The sequence below is a fragment of the Vigna unguiculata genome, chromosome 2 (genome assembly GCF_004118075.2).
Source record: "Vigna unguiculata cultivar IT97K-499-35 chromosome 2, ASM411807v1, whole genome shotgun sequence".
Lineage (NCBI taxonomy): Eukaryota > Viridiplantae > Streptophyta > Magnoliopsida > Fabales > Fabaceae > Vigna > Vigna unguiculata.
Window position 1 is genome coordinate 19,373,152 of NC_040280.1, and position 11,498 is coordinate 19,384,649.

Genomic DNA, 11,498 nt, shown 5'->3' on the forward strand with positions numbered 1-11,498 from the left:
TATTATTTCAAAAATTAAGACTATATTGATACATTTTTAAAATCGGATATCAATCTGACACATCTAAACAAAAGTAGTTACCATCCAACTAATTAAACTCGATGTATGTGAACTATAAAGTTTTTATCCGCTACAAGATGTAGACACTCCTGAATAACCTAAAACCTCATTATCAAAAAAAAATACAAAACAAAACATTTAAATAAACATGTACATGCCCATGCTGATCTAACATATCCAAAACCTTATATTAGATTCTATGAATTTGGAATTCTGATTGGAAAAACCATTGCCACCTAAGTTTTCAAAACGCGTCCTAAACAGTCACTCTTTTTCACTTAATCTAATCCCCAAATTTTCAACCTCAAAAAGTTTGCACAAACACATGGCACCACCTCCATAACTCTTCACTTCCCAATCTTAACAAAAACAAATACTCACAAAAAATCTTCAATATTTAATAACTACAACATCACCAACACTTACAAAAAAACATTATTGTTCATAAAGCAAAAATATCACCCAATCAAAACCAAAATAAAAATAACAACAACAATAAAAAAAAAAAAACATAGACATAGATTTTGTTGGAAAACTTGTTGGAAAACAAAGGGCAAAGGAAGCACCTACGAGGAAGGTCACCAAAATCAAGATGTTGCTGATGCTCCCACGTTTCGCATCCACATCTATAAATACCAACGACAATGTTCCGCACATCACTACCGCTACAACAACAACACAACAGCAACAACAACAACGTTAGCTATTACAATTCACAACACTGCAAAAAACATTTTATAATTCAAGTGTATAACGTTACTCAAATTTCAAAGCTTGGACGCTGATTTTGCATGGACATGCCGTCTTCGAGTTCAACCCATGTTGGCGCTGCGTCTTCTGCGTACAGAGGAGTGCGCAAGAGAAAATGGGGCAAGTGGGTCTCCGAAATCCGCGAGCCCGGAACCAAGACCCGGATTTGGCTCGGCAGTTTCGAGACGCTGGAGATGGCCGCCGCCGCCTACGACGTGGCGGCGTTGCATTTCCGTGGCCGCGACGCCAGACTGAACTTCCCCGAGCTCGCAAGCACGCTGCCGCGCCCCGTCAGCAACAATGCCGACCACATACGCATGGCGGCGCACGAGGCGGCCCTGCGGCTCCGGACCAACCCCGCCCCGCCGGAGACCGGAGGAGGCATTTCCCCCACGGCGGCGCCGCTGACGGTGAGACTCTCCCCCACTCAGATTCAGGCCATCAATGACTCCCCCATGGACTCGCCTCAGACGTGGATGCAAATGCCGGACACTTTCATGATGCACGATCAATCCATGATGTTCGCAAATGGTTATGCCTTTGAAGACAACGAGTGGGAGCATATGCAGAATGATTCTCTCTGGGATCCTTAGATACACATATACATACATACATACATATACATTATACATACGTACATTCACACGGTATACCAACAGTGAAGAAGAATACGAATACACCACATATACCATATACCAGTATTGCTATTAGTTTATTGTGGTTACGTTACGTTTCGTTACATTATGACTAATGAATTAATTAAGGTGAGGTGACAAGAACGGTGACACTGACGCCATGTCTCTCTGCATTTGACCAGTCCTAGGTTTTGAAAATAAGAGGCGTGGAGGAACATGCGAACATGCCATTGCTTCCTTTTTCTTTTTGTTCTTTCCTCCATGGATCATTTGGAAGTACCTAGACTATAGCTTATGGAGATGAATTAGCAAGAAAAGATCACACTTTGGAGGGTCCCAGTAGAGATTAGTGTAACTATTTGTTGTGGGAGAGATTTGTTTAATCAAAGATTTTTGATTTAGTATAGTGGGTGGGATTTGTTCTGTGTACCAGATAAGCCACGAACTCTGTTTATTGGCTGTGTTTTATAGGCTGTGGAAGAGTGTGGTGTGCTTTTATTCTATTATAGTAAATGTATTGGAACTCCATTAATATACTAATTTCTTCTGAGATTTATCCATTTCTTCCTCTTCTTTGCTTTGTTTTTCATCCAAAAAAAGACACCACCTTTTATTTTCACAGGCTTTTTTACTTTTGGGCCAATGGGTTGGGCTTTTTTTTTATGTACATGGATTGACCCAAACCGAAGCAAAAAAAGACATGAAAGGTTTGCTGTATCAGATGACCTCTCTGCATAATCAGTGGTAGTTGGTGTTCGTGTTATGTCAGTTAATAGAAAAAAAATGGAGAAAGTGTGAAGAAGAGCGATTGATTGTGCTTGTATTGTAGAGTGAAGTGTCTCTGGAAAATGTTTATCATCACTTCAAATTCCACTCCCACTTGGTTGTTTTCTAACTCAGTTTCACCTTTGTCTCTATCTTCTCCATATTCCTCCATCAAAATCGTTAAAAGCTTGAAGCTTTTGAACATAGTTGACGCCCCGTTTGCTGTTCCAGAAAAAAATGGAAGCAAAAGAAGAAGAAGAAGAAAATGGGGAGCAATTGATGGAAGTGGCGAGAAGCAATCCGTTACTGTAGCAATTGATGGAAGTGATGATGATGATGATGATAACGGTGTTGATTCAGCTTCAGCTGTGGTGAGGAATTTCTATGGAGGAATCAACGCGCATGACGTGGATTCTGTTGAGTACCTTATCGCAGAGAATTGTGTGTACGAGGATCTTGTCTTTCCCCAACCCTTTGTGGGTCGTAAGGTAACTTACATATTTACATCAGAAATCAATTGTAGTAGTTAAGACAAGATAAGTCATTAGTTTTATTTTAGGGTTCACTATATTATGCAGGAAATTCTTGAGTTCTTCAAAAAATTCACCAATTCTACCAGCAAAGATCTGCAGTTTGTTATTGATGATTTGTCTACCAAGGACCCCTCATCCGTTGGGGTGATATGGCATTTAGGTGCATTACACAGATTCTGTTGTTCTTTATTTTTCGATGTCTTTTGAGATTAAATTAAACATTTGAAAATGTTTTCAGAATGGAAGGGAAAACCTTTTCCCTTTAGCAAAGGTTGCAGTTTTTATCGTCTGGAGGTGATCAATGGCAGAAGACAAATAACGTGAGTGATGATAGTGTCTTTCGTAATAGCTTGCAACATTTTCATCTTTGATTGGCTAATGCTTATTACAAAGTTGTTTAATTTTCTTTTCTACAGTACCAAAATTCACAGATAAATCTTACATTTTGTGAAAACAGATATGGGCGAGACTGTGTTGAACCTGCAATCAAACCTGTCGTTTGTTATTTTCCATTAATCATATATAAACAAGTAAGATGTAAGAATAATAATTAAAGATAGGAAATATGAAATCTTGAATATTTTTTTAATAATTCTTTAAATAAAGTAATCGCGCATTTATTTTTTCCTTTTTTTGGTAACCGACCGTGAGAGAGAAAGAGAGATATTGGCGCCCCTCTCTCTTTCTTTCTTTCTCCGCCAAGGCGCCACAACATTGTGCGCTGTCTACCTCCGCTCCTTTCTTTCTTCTTCCACTCTTTCTCCGATCTGCATTTCTGTATTTGCCATTCTCTTTAGATGCCTCTTTTCTCTCAGTCATCGCCCTGCTGTACCGCCGCGGCGGTGGCGGCAGTTAAGTCGTCGGACCGGAAGACGAAATTCGTCTCACCTGCATTGAGGAATTGCCTCACATCTCCAGTTCTTCGTCTCTCTGAGGTGCATTTCTTGGCTTCATAGTTTCTTCGATAATTTCAATGCGTTGCAAATTTAGCATACGTCATATGTCATAATCGCACTTAGGCTTCGAATCTTTCAATGCTTGAGCGGCGCAGTCGCTCTTTTACTGCTGAATTTGATTGGAACTTGTATGAACTTAGAAGCAAATACGTTGATGCTAATGTTGCCGTTTGAGCTTTGTATTTAGTTGTGCAATTGTTAACTGTCTGTACCGTGGTACGTTCATTGCGTTGAGTCGTTGAGACGGCGTACTCTCACGTTCTGTATGGGTTATTTTTTTTGTGTAGAATGACAAATTCAACGTTTCTCGGTTAGCTCTTTGCCACTCTAGGCGGGCAGTTAAAGGCCAGACCATAGCAATGGCATTAGTGGGCAACACTGTTGGAGAAAAGGGGGAGGTGGCCACCTCCTCTAGCATCTTGGTAATCTGAATGCTCATTTCATGTGTTTTTTTGGTTAATTAATTTTTTTCCATCGTGTGTTTACACTTGGCACTCTAAAAAGAGTAGAGACGTTTGTTGTATTTTCTTAGTTGCAAAGTCAGTCAACTATGAAGTTTGTTTAGTGCGTTTAGTGAACAGATAATAAAAAATAGAGACAAGTTCTAAATTCTAATTGCAAAATGCATCTAATGCTTTCCTCTATAAAGAAGTGTTACCTAATTTATCCCTGTTTATTATAACTGAGATTTTTGTGCGTCCTTGTCTGCAGGCATATGATTTGATTCAGGGGGAACTTGTAAGTATTATTTATTGCCTCGCCATTTCATCTAACGGGATTTAGTTTTCAGATTCAAACTTGTAAGAATTAACCTTTTTACTTTCTAGATTCAGAGTCTTCCATTCAATCCATTAGAATATTTATGTGCGTGAAAGAGTGATTGTGTTCATTTTTAAATTCAAATCTTGTTTAGTTGTTCTTTACTGACAATGCAAGATACTCTCACATTGGCCTTTAAGTTACTTCGTGTTTTTAGTTGGGCTGATTTATGGCAGAGTGTCAGACATGTATTATATAAGCTTACTTGTTATGCAAAAGATTATTTTTTTCAATAGGAAACATAATTTTGCCGAAACTAAACTGTCTATTTTCAAAAAGCCAAAGTTATGAACTCAAGTCATCCAGTTCTTGAAAGCGGTTCTTACTTTTTGTTGGATTTTACCTCATTTAGAAGTGAATCATATTAAATCTAATAACAACAATCACTACTAAGCCTTTTCCCACAAGGTGGGGTTGGCTTAAGGGATGTCTGGAAGAGTTTATGGCTTTTGGGCATCTAGTTTGACTCCCATAAACTTCTTTATGTTTCTATCATAATAAGCTCATTTTAACTTATTCCAATAAATTCCATGGCTAAATTTATGGCTTAAGCCCTAATATTATGATAAGACAAACACACCCTTAATGTATTAAGCACCGATATGGAACAAAAAGTTGTTGACCATACAAATCCATTGATTGCTTCCTCACAAAATTGATTTGAAACTATATGAGGATATTTAGACAAAAGTTTGTAATATAACATTGGATTGATTGCTGCAACCCTCGTGTATTTTCATAAGTTAATGAATCTCATTGATATGAAGTTGTGTAAAGCTATAAGAGACTAATATGCCGGCATAATTTCCTATACAGGTGAGATGGAGTTCAGTTATGGACAGATCTTTACCTGATCCGCCTACAGCCGTTTTTCTGCATGGGATCCTAGGATGCAGGAAAAACTGGGGTGGGTGATTCTGTGTACATTTTTTTTTTGCAAGCCTTTGGTAATATAAATTTTATGCATGGCCTGAATTGTTTTATGTATTGTGCATGGTTATGATTTGGCAACAATGTGGTCTTCCTTGATCAAATCATTTTTCAGTTTTACATGCTCCCAGAACTGAAAAGTAAATTTAGAGTAGCTAGGCTGGAGATCTGGATATTTATGGCTATTAGTTACTACGTGACTGATAATTTCAAAGCCCTTTTTTGTTCAGGTGAAATGACATTATGAATTAGTATGTGCAAGTGTATAAGTTTGACTTGGATAATTTCAATGAAAAGGGATATAATCCCTATCATTTTGTTTCATGTAACTTTTTGAGAAATGGGCTTAGATACACTTTTAAGTTCATCTATTTGTACTTTCTACATAAACCCATTTTGTTTCTTATATTTCCAATTCAATACGTATGATTCCATATTCTTGGTTTCAGTACTGTTTCTCTTGCTGATGAATATAACTGATAGGCGAACATATGTCTATTTTCGTTACTAGTGCAGCCATTCATCAGAAATATATTGTAGTATTGCATGAAAATCTAATGTTGAGTTGAATGAAATTATAGAGACTAAAATGAGAAAAATTAAGTTCCCTAAAACATAAGAAGTTTAAGCTTTTTCTGGAATTTCTTGTGGGTTATGTCTATAAGGGCAATTTGTAGGATTTCTTTGTTGGTGGACATTCAGCCTATTAGAGAGTTGGTCCTTGGTTGATTATTTTCTCTCTGAGACTTTTCAAGTTTTCTTGATATATAAATAAACTAAATTTAACTTATTCAACCTTTAATTTCACAAGAAGCCTTGTTGGGTGGAAGAGTGGAAGTCTAAGCCAATTGAGATGTATTTATACATTGGGTAGTTAAATGCTGGTATCCTTATGTGGTAAGGAGAAATATCTGTAGTGTGTTAATCGAACAATAAACGAGTCACTTACTCTTTGCTTTCTTATTATATGAAGCTAAATCTTTATTTTTCTTTTCTTGCATTTTTTCTTTTTGTTGTAGTTTTCATGTGGTTTCTGATATTTAAGTTAGATATGTTATATTTGCGAAGAAGTATTTTTGGTTCGCAGTCAAATATATCGAGAAAGAATACATTCTTAGCTACTTTCATAATTTGCTGCTGAAAGAGTGATATTGCAGGAAGTTTTGCTAGGAGATTGGCTCTAGAGTTTCCTACATGGCAGGTATTTTACTTTAAATTTTTATGCTGAGTTGTGTATGGTACTATTTGACATGTTAATATTTATCGTTATTAGCAGGTATTATTCATATGGAATTAGTTTTAGTCCTCTGATAGCATGGAAATACCTGCACTGTCAACAAACCAGTTATAGTCACTAATTTAAAACTTTGTTAAAAAGATTTTGTTTAAAATGGAGGATGCAACACTTTCTGGTTTATTGTTGTGTGATAAGTTTGGATCAAATTATTTGACTCTGATTAGGGTATATTTTATTTTTTGGATATCCTAAGTTTTGACAGTAGGGGTCCAATAATTTGGATTTACAAAAATCTGAATCCTGTTTTTTTCTTTTTGTTTGCATTGACAGTTCCTTTTAGTAGACCTTCGCTGTCATGGTGATTCAGCATCAATGAAGAAGACAGGTCCCCATACTGTAGCATCTGCTGCTAGTGACGTTCTAAAACTGGTGCGCTTTCTTTATTATGTTTCTTTAATCATTGTCATATATATGTGGTAGGTTTGCTAAAGAATATGGGAGAGGGTCTATGAATTTCACTCCACCTATTCCTAATGAGATTTAAACTTTGGTTCTACTGCATGGAAAACCCAGTTTTCAACCATTTGGATTTCCTTGGGGACTTGCACCTCACCCTGACCCTTCCTTTGTCTTTCATGATTTACAGTCTCTCTCTTCTCTCTAGTTTGGATGAATTCCTCAAATGTTTATTGGCTTTGCCGCTCTAGTTCCCTTAATTTTAATTGCAATATGTCGTCCTTTTTAAATGTTAAAATGCTAAATGATATCAATTTGTGGGAATTAAAATCAAAACATTTTTTCTGAGTTCGGGGAATATTTTACTATAGATAGAAAACCTTGGAATGTTTAAAATGTAGGTCAAACTTGCTTGTTGATTAGATTCCTGCTGTTCTGTATACATATAATTTATTTTCCCTTTCTTGTAATTACTTCCTCTTTGTTCTTGTGGATAGGTTCGAGATCTAAGAATAACACCTCGTGTGCTAGTTGGTCATAGTTTTGGGGGAAAAGGTCAGTCGCTGATTGTTTGATAAGTTAATTTTTTTTAAGTGCCTTTTTTTCAGTACACATTCGTCCATTTTTCAGTTGTTTTGAGCATGGTAGACCAAGCTGCAAAGCCTCTTGCTCGGCCAGTTAGAGTAAGTCCGAATTCCATTTGTGTTTGCTTTTGCTGGATGAAGTATCAGCTTTCAACTATTTTTATGTGTTAAAAATATGCAGCATGTTGGTTTTTAAATCCCATTCCCACTGTAATATTTAACAATGCTTTAAGGATGAAAATATGGATAATGGAGGATGTATAGCAGTTTCCCTTAATCGTGTTGACACTAGAATATATGCATGAGGCTCAGATGGAGAACTCCTATGATGATAAGAATTTTATTGTGCATAAAATATTTTTTTGCTATGACAATAAGTGTGGTTGAATCTGTACCCAAAAGTTGTCTTGTCTCTATGTATTATACTATTCATGAAGATGCTAAGATAGAAAAGTTTTTATAATAAATTGTCTGGTAGGATAAAATGCATGATAAAATGCTTACTATGAGTATTGGATTTAGATGATCATTTGATGTTTAAGTGTGGACAGCCCACACTGGTTGGTAATTATACTCTAAAGAGGTTCAATTACCAGAGAAACTAAACATCAATTGAATACACAGCAACCAACCTCCTGGAGTGTGGACTGAAAAATTCTGTCTAAATAAAGAGAACACCACGGATGGAGTAAGTGGCAACTTGTTACTGTAGTATGTGAGAATGGAAATCTGATTAAGGATCAGTGGAAAAGATGCTAGAAGATTATGGTGGTTGGAAAAAGCATCACGCTTACATTACATGTCCTTCTGTGTGGCAAAATGAGCAGAGGAGAGATGCATGCAAATGACAGAGATGATGAGTCTTAGTGTTGGGGGAGGGGGATTCTTCTGATCAGAGGTACTCAGCAGGGACTGCAGATGCCAGAAAACGGGCTAGGTGTAGATAAAGGAACCAGAAGTTACTCATCATTACTTAACTGTGTCTCTCAAATATAGTCATTAAGGAGGTTCTCAAAATAATATTGGTTCATATGTGAGATCTATTTTCAGATTGGACTGCTCTGAAACTCCTGAAAATTGAATACATATTAATTAGGTGGGACTTTAAAAAGCTGAACAACCTAACAATAAGACTACGTAAAGAGATCAGCAAGGTGAAAAAGTCAGACTTGACAAGGATTTAACTGTAGTTTCTGTTTTGTTTGTCTGTATATATGTATGAGTGCTTCTGAACTGTTTCATACTTGTTACTATGCTATTTGAAGGCTTGGGTTCTGGATGCAACTCTTGGAAAAGTTCGAGCTGGTGGAGATGGAGAAGATCATCCTGCAGAACTTATATCCTTTCTAAGAACACTGCCAAAGGAGGTAGATCCTTATTCTTTTTTCTGAGAGAAACAAATATAGAAGAAGTTAATTTGATTAAATGTGTCAATTTTGTTCTAATTCCTAAACTTTAAGATTTGGTTGTTGAGTTTAATCAAAATTCATGTTTTTATAATGATGTATGAAAATCACAAGTACAAAATTGTTGTCAAGTGCATGATTGTCAAAGCAACCAACCGTGTGTTCAAAATTGCTTTGGCACGTCACTATCAAAATCATTACGATTCAAAATTTAACTCTCCCATATGAGATACGGTTCGCGATTCAACTGCAATGTATAGAGTATAAAGAGGGGGGAAAAGAAAAAAATAGAGGGAATTATGGAAACAAAGCTTGCCACTATTGTAATTACTATATAAATTTACTTTTATTATTTACATTTTATGTCCTCTTGATTGGCATCTCAGTAGCATAATAACTATCTCCCTTTACACTTTAGCTTCTTTTATATGTATAAATAAATTTACAGAATGCTTTCAATTTTGGTGCTATATTGTGATCTAACCTTTTATTTTTCTATGATCATTTCCTCAAGGAAGATATCTACAAAGCAGGAAGTTGTACGAGCTCTTATCCAACAAGGATTTTCCAATGATGTGGCACAGGTACAACTATGGTATACTTTGATATTGGTTGCTGCTCAATTTGTGTGTATTCTTGCTTTAAAGTGTCAGAAATTTTTGGCGTATCAATTGTATAGTGTTAGAAATATCATGTTTATTGAGAGTATGTGTCGGAAATTTCGTGTTTACTTGGATACTGTATGCTTTTTCTGAATTCACTGATGATATATAAATAAGGCCATTATTGGTGAAGCTCATGCCCAGTAAAGTATTTGGTCACTACCCTGTTTGCTCCTTGACCCTTCAGGCTTCAACTCATTTTATGCTAGAATGGTGTCATAATAGTTATAGAATGCATGATTCATGGTAAATTTTGGTGCCTTGAAGGCACTATAAATTCTAAAGTAAAAAGTTTATAATGTTGCCATCAAGTGATGAGACATGTTTATCATACTGCAACAAAATTTAAGTCTGCACATAGCCCGTACCTGTAAATTGAGTTGGAAAATCAGTCCAAATGTAAAACTAATCAGTAAATCATGAACATATCTGTATCAACTTTTCATAGATGAACACTTGGGTTTTACTTTTGGAAAGTTCAGTTTTCTTGCCTATCTGATTTGTCACACATTTATAATTGGTTCACCAGACGATTGATTAAACAAAATTTTAAGAGGATTGTTATCTTGATGAATAAGTTGGATGCTACAAAATTAACACAATTCACTTTAAAATAAATAAAGATAAAAACAATAGATTTTTTTGGCAATTTTTGTCTCTATTAATTTTTTTTTCTTTTGTTATCATGTCTAGTGGGTTGTGACTAACCTGCGACCTTCCAGCTCTGGTGGTTCACAATCATCTAGCTTCTCATGGGTGTTTGACCTAAGGGGGATTGCAGAAATGTATCAATCCTATGAAGAAACAAATTTGTGGTACATACTGTTATCTATGGTGACAAATGTTAGATGTGATATATTGATTTATCTGTCCTACTTCTTTGGTTGAGATGGGTCCTTCCTCCTTTCATTATGAATTAGAATGGCAGTGTCAGGTCCTATATAAGTATGATTGTTAATTTTATAATATGCTGTTTGCTGAAGAAGGCAATCACATTTAATTATGAACTTAATCTTTCTTGTGTGGAACCAATAATGCTTTGTGCTTCTGTTCGTAGGCAACTTGTTGAAGATGTACCTCGTGGAGTGCATATGAACTTTTTGAAAGCAGAAAGAAGTTTGCATAGATGGGCTCTTGAAGATTTTCGGCGGATCCATGCAGCTGAAGAGGTTGCAGCTGAGGAAGGAGGTGGAGTTGAAATGCACGTCCTTGAAGACGCTGGCCACTGGGTATGTTATGTCATTCAATTTTTTTTTTTATATAATGATCTCCTCCCGTATGTGTCTTTCACCTTCCGAGATCTATGCTATCGTCCAAAAAATACTTTCAACGTTAATACCTATGGCATTTGGATTGTTTGGGACACCATTTAAAAGAGGATTGATTTACTTTGTCTATGAACAGGTGCATGCAGATAACCCGGACGGACTCTTCAGGATACTGTCATCATCTTTCCAGGGAGGCAAGACCTGAGTTTGCAAATGTCTACTAGATGAGATTTTGCCTTCGATGTTTGACGCCATTCCTTCTTCCCATTTTCTGTCAGTTATTCCTTTTGTATATGCTATTTATTTTTTTCACGATAATAATTTTTATGGTTACCCTATTCATTAAATCTCCTCCCCATGTTTTATGTCATCTGCGAGAGCAGCGTTGATGTTTAATTGTACACGGTCGTTGCTTTAGTTGCTTTGTCCGCAGGTAA

At 36.3% G+C, this 11,498-nt stretch overlaps 3 protein-coding genes across 3 annotated transcripts; all 3 read left to right on the top strand.

Annotated features, from left to right (window-relative positions):
• Nucleotides 1–603: 603 nt before the first annotated feature.
• On the top strand, nt 604–2,328 carry LOC114173513 (ethylene-responsive transcription factor ERF021-like). Its single transcript, XM_028057970.1, has one exon. It carries the CDS (start codon nt 852–854, stop codon nt 1,401–1,403), a length of 552 nt encoding a protein of 183 aa, XP_027913771.1. The 5' UTR covers nt 604–851; the 3' UTR covers nt 1,404–2,328.
• Nucleotides 2,187–3,552, top strand: LOC114173512. Its single transcript, XM_028057969.1, has 4 exons — nt 2,187–2,698; nt 2,789–2,903; nt 2,982–3,063; nt 3,201–3,552. Exons 1-4 carry the CDS (start codon nt 2,294–2,296, stop codon nt 3,295–3,297), a joined length of 699 nt encoding a protein of 232 aa, XP_027913770.1. The 5' UTR covers nt 2,187–2,293; the 3' UTR covers nt 3,298–3,552.
• On the top strand, nt 3,541–11,498 carry LOC114174551 (abhydrolase domain-containing protein C22H12.03-like). The gene is made up of 13 exons (XM_028059387.1): nt 3,541–3,678; nt 3,987–4,121; nt 4,411–4,437; nt 5,335–5,425; nt 6,606–6,649; nt 7,016–7,114; nt 7,639–7,696; nt 7,772–7,824; nt 8,991–9,092; nt 9,650–9,715; nt 10,487–10,608; nt 10,851–11,022; nt 11,198–11,498. Exons 1-13 carry the CDS (start codon nt 3,541–3,543, stop codon nt 11,264–11,266), a joined length of 1,176 nt encoding a protein of 391 aa, XP_027915188.1. The 3' UTR covers nt 11,267–11,498.